The following is a 5,227-nucleotide window of genomic DNA, read 5'->3' on the forward strand; positions in this document are numbered from 1 at the left end:
TGGAGATGGACAGTGAACAGAGACCCTTGTGTAAGAGCTAAGGAACAGGCTACAGCTGCAATTATTAAGCTAATATATTTTATCTCACTACTGTAGAAAGATTTCCAGACTGAAATAGGTCTTTACTGGATCATGCTGAGACAATTTAAATTTTTAAATTAACCAATTACAGAGGGAACTTAAAATTGTTGTATAAGTGGTGATCTCCACTCAGTAATAATTGTGCATAGGGTATGTTCTTTCATAAAAAGAACTAAAAATAACCTCATTAGAGGCCCAGAGTTAAGTGCAGGTTTACAAAGTGGATTACAAAGAATGAAGCAGAGAAGTAAGAAATCTGAAGATGGACATTACACACAATTTTGGATGATTTACAGGCTGGGGAATCTCTATTTTTTAAGGTCATTAAGAAAATAGTTATTAAAACTTGGACTTTTCCCTTTATCTTTTCTCAGGAGTCAATGAAAGCTGTGACTGAGCTTCCTTCCTTCCTTGTTTTATGCTTTCTTCTCTCTTTCCTTCCTTTCTTCTTTTGTCTGTTTTCCTTCCCTTCCTACTTCTCTGCCTATACTCCTCTATCCCCTTCTTATTTTTTTCTATAGCTCTGTCATATCTCTTCTTGTTTTTCTGAATTAACAAAAGAAAAGAGGAAAGAAAGAATGGCGAAAAGAAGGAAGAGAGTAAAGAAACAAAGAGAAAGAGAGAGAGTGAGAGACTGAGAGGAAGAAAGAGAGAACGAAAGATCACAGGCAGAGTAGCAAATCAGGAGCCTGGATTTCTTTCTCATCATTGTCATTGGAAACATGCTTTTACTTCTCTCAAATCTTATCCTTGCAACACATCTTTTCAGTGTTCCCCTGAAACCTTTCCCTGTACACACACACATATGAAAGAAAGGGTAGAATTGTTGGATATCCTGGGAATTTGGCAACTAGTAGAAACTTGGAAGATTCTTTATTGATTTAATTGCCATCAGGATACCAGTAGCAAAGAGATGCATTCCTCTCCTCGAGGTTATTTCCAGGTGGCATTTCCCATCTTTGTGTAACTGTTTTCATATCTGATGTACAGTACGTTATGTCTGCCTATCTCTGTGCAACCCTTTTAAATCTGAGATACAGCACAGTGTATCTGAAGGGGCATATGAATAAACACGGAGGAATTAATGAATGAACATAGCTCTTCATTTTGTGTCTGACTTTCTAAATATGCGTCATTGTAAAAAACGATACTGAATAAACCAGTATAAGAAATTGTGCTGAATTTTCTGTCATTCTACATGTCCAGGCACATCTACGTCCTTCTATGTATTGTAACATTCTCTGTGCAGATTTCTGTATCTGTGGTTCTGTTACTTTATGTTGATGTGCTTAAGTAAGGCGTACTTTGTCTTCAAAGAAAGCTGAGATCTCAATATAAACATAAGCCCCTTAATGTTTTTGAAATTCATTCCATATTTGTTGAGGTTTCAGTAAATGAGTACAAGATATTACTGTCCAAAATTTAATATGGAGATCTTTCATAAAGTTACTGTTCCTTCCACTTGAAGAGTGCTCAGTCTGTGCCTGCATCTGACTTTGAACCCCGGTCTTAGCAGGAGCTTTTCGAGTAAGAATAATACAGATGAAAATTAAAACTCTTGGAGACACTTTGAACAACACATTTATAACTCTCATTTTTCCTTCTAGAGGCAGTCAACTACTTTTCTTGTCAGTGGCAAGATGTTCCACACCAACACTTCCACTTTCCACCCAGACACCTTTTTTCTTACAGGCATCCCAGGACTTGAGGGTTCTCATGGCTGGATCTCCCTGCCTTTTTGCTCCATTTACTTAATGGCTCTGCTGGGCAATTCTACCATTTTGTTGATTATCTGGTCTGACCGGACTCTGAGGGACCCCATGTTCTACTTTCTAGCCATCTTATCAGCCATAGATCTGGCCCTGTCCACATCCTCAGTGCCCCGAGTGCTGGGTATCTTCTGGTTTGATGCACATGAAATTAGTTCTGGGGCCTGTGTGGCCCAGATGTTTCTCATACACACCTTCACAGGAATGGAGTCTGCTGTTCTGCTGGCAATGGCTTTTGACCGCTATGTGGCTATCTGTGCACCTCTCCACTACACAACCGTCTTGACACCCAGAGTTCTAGCAGGCATTGCTGTGGGCATTATAATGCGCCCAATCTTGCTCATGTTGCCCATTGTGTACCTAACCCATCGGCTGCCCTTCTGTGGGGCTCGAATTATTGCCCACTCCTACTGTGAGCACATGGGCATTGCCAAGTTGGCCTGTGCCAACATTCGAATTAACGCCATTTATGGGCTTTTCGTCGCTTCTTTTCTTATTTTGGATGTGGCACTGGTTGGAATCTCTTATGCCTACATACTCCGTGCAGTTTTCCGCCTCCCATCTCGGGATGCTCGTCACAAAGCCCTGAGCACATGTGGGTCACATGTTGGGGTCATGTGTATTTTCTATACACCCTCTCTCTTCTCCTTCCTCACCCATCGATTTGGCAAAAAAATTCCTGGTTATGTTCATATTCTTGTTGCCAATCTATATGTGGTCATCCCACCTGCCCTCAACCCTATTATCTATGGTGTGAGAACAAAGCAGATTCGTGAGTGTGTGATCTGTGCTTTCACCTTAAAGTAGAGTCTCCTGTTTCCTTAGGTCTTGAGGGTGTGGATATAACTGAAAGAAGTTAACTTTGACCCTACTCTAGGTTGATTATCTTTTTAAATGTCCCTCATACCAAAAGATCTTGCAGATCCTAAAGGAACAAACTTTGGAGAATGCTTCCTGGTCTTAAATCTAGTGTTTCTTTTCCACGTGGGTGTTGAGTATTGAACCTTCATATCTCTGTCTTTGAAAATAGGATACTATTTCAGCTGGGCACTATTAGTTTATTTCAATTACCTTGTTTTTCTGAAAAAAAGAACTTAATTCAAATGTAAAATAAGAAAGATCTTGGTATATTTTTCTGTTATAAACTTAAATGTATCTGATTTCTCTGAGGACATCATTAAGATATTGAGTGAAGTTTTAAAAATGTCCCCAGTTTTTCCCTTTATTTTTGACACCTTTTTCCTTACTCTTCTTAAAAACCTATAGGCACAATGCCACTACCTTCCTTTCAGGAGAAGTTTGAAGTGAAAGTATCTGAAAACAATGCAGGCATTAATGAATAAAATTATTATTTATAAGAGAAACTTGAATGTACAGAATCCTAACAGAGGGTTTCAAATCATATTTAATCAGTTTTTTTTTCCTAAGGTACGTGTGTGTGCATGTGTTAAATGTGGTAGGATACCCTTTAATCTTTATGGGCCTCTTCCTCTCCAAAGGCCTCTTTATTTGTGGAATGCAGTATATACCCATCCTTTGGCTCTTGATGCTTTGTAAAAGTAAATAAATCTCAGGCAAGCTCAGGTAGAAAACACATTTTCAAAGTCAGCTACTTTCGCAGGACTTGACTGGATATTCATAGGAGTATTTTGTGTATCTTCTAAGCACATCTCTCCACCATGGCTCTTGGGGATCAAAGATGTTTTTTAATTACCCTTTGTGAATTTACTCTTGGCAGAAACTGAAGTGCACACAAAATAAAGAATAGAACACAGGAATGACTGCTTAGGAGGCTAGAAACTAATTTCATGGTGGCATGTTCACCATTTGGTGGCACAAAAATGACTGTACTATTTTGCAGCATGACCACATCGGCCAGAGCCCAAATCTCCCAGGATTAAGAGTATGGAAGATAGATAATCTTTCAGCAAGAAGCATGGACTAAAGACTTTAGTAAAAACATCTGAAATGAATTAATGGAGGATGACACAGGGAAATTTATATTTGGCTATTGGAATAATTTATTTCCCATGAACACCTTGAGCACATTAAATGCTCTTTTTTCTTAGAACAGAAGGATGCAAATAATGAATTTTTGATATCTTCTGTCAAAAGTTTATCTACCAGTGTTCTTTTTTTATTCAAATAACTTTATATTAAAAACATAAAGCAATGTTTATAATATTATATAAATTTCAGTTGTCCATCTTTATATTTCAATTTCTATGTAGACTGCATTGTGTTCACCACCCAAAATGCCATCTGTCACCATACACATATGCCCTTTTTTCTCTTTCTCCCTCCTCTCTCTCCACATCTCTTATGGTAACCACCAATCTATTCTCTTTGTCTGTGTTTGTTTGTTGTTGTTTTTATGTTCCACATATGAGTGAAACATACAGTATTTTATTTTCTCTGTTTGATTTATTTCACTTAGCATAATCCGGCAGCATTCTTTCCAGTTTTTCTTAATTTGAATGATGTGTCTCATTTTAGCTACAACTCAAAATTAATAATATTTAAGAATAAAACAAAAAATAAAGATTGTGTTCTTACATTAATAAGTTATTTAATTTTATAACTTAGTTGATTTTAAACCTCCACTCAATATGTAAGCCCCCACCTTCAATGCCATACAGGATTACCAATGCCATTCCTCAAAGAAACCAAATTCACAGTGTTCTATCTTTACAGGGAAAGTTCATACATAATTCCAGTTGGTCGAATTGATAGGATTCATATGTGTTAATGTATAAGTAATGACATTGTGTGCTAAAATTTTCAGGGCTACCTTATATTTATGTTCTGATAATGTCTTTTATAGTCATAATGTTCCTCGTCTCTAACTATCAACTTCCTTTTTTGTTTCCATGTCCTACAACTAAAAGACAAGTAAGGTGTAGTGACAAAAGTACTGGAAATACCTCTTTACATCCAGTTTCCCCTCAGCCACGTACACACACACACACACACATATGTATATATACATACGCATATATATACATATGTATTTAATATAAAGCCCACAGAAGGAAATTTACAATTCTAAATACCTAAATGTCTCTATATGTATTAAATAAATTGCATCACTAATTAATAATCTTCCCCCCAAAATCATATTTTTGTGGTTTCTCTGATGAATTCTATCAAACATTAGGAAAAAATTATATCAACTCTCTAAAATCACTTCCAGAAAATAGAAGCAAGAGGGAAAACATATACAATTGGAAATAAGCATATGAAGAGATGCTCAACTTATTTTTCCATTAAGGAATTGCAAATTAAGAAATAAAAATGATTCCACTATACACGTCTAAAAATGGCTAAAACTAAAAATAAATAAATAAAGCAATATCAAGGGTAGGTGAGAAAGCAAG

At 36.7% G+C, this 5,227-nt stretch overlaps 1 protein-coding gene across 1 annotated transcript; it reads left to right on the forward strand.

Annotated features, from left to right (window-relative positions):
- Window positions 1–1,721: 1,721 nt before the first annotated feature.
- On the forward strand, window positions 1,722–2,657 carry LOC106830115 (olfactory receptor 52J3-like). Its single transcript, XM_014839546.3, has one exon. The coding sequence runs from the start codon at window positions 1,722–1,724 to the stop codon at window positions 2,655–2,657; it is 936 nt and encodes a 311-aa protein (XP_014695032.3).
- Window positions 2,658–5,227: the final 2,570 nt, after the last annotated feature.

The sequence above is a fragment of the Equus asinus genome, chromosome 20 (genome assembly GCF_041296235.1).
Source record: "Equus asinus isolate D_3611 breed Donkey chromosome 20, EquAss-T2T_v2, whole genome shotgun sequence".
Lineage (NCBI taxonomy): Eukaryota > Metazoa > Chordata > Mammalia > Perissodactyla > Equidae > Equus > Equus asinus.

Bases quoted from the DNA above. Each gene is read 5' to 3' on its own strand.
- LOC106830115 (XM_014839546.3), top strand. From the start codon at position 1,722: ATGTTCCACACCAACACTTCCACTTTCCACCCAGACACCTTTTTTCTT.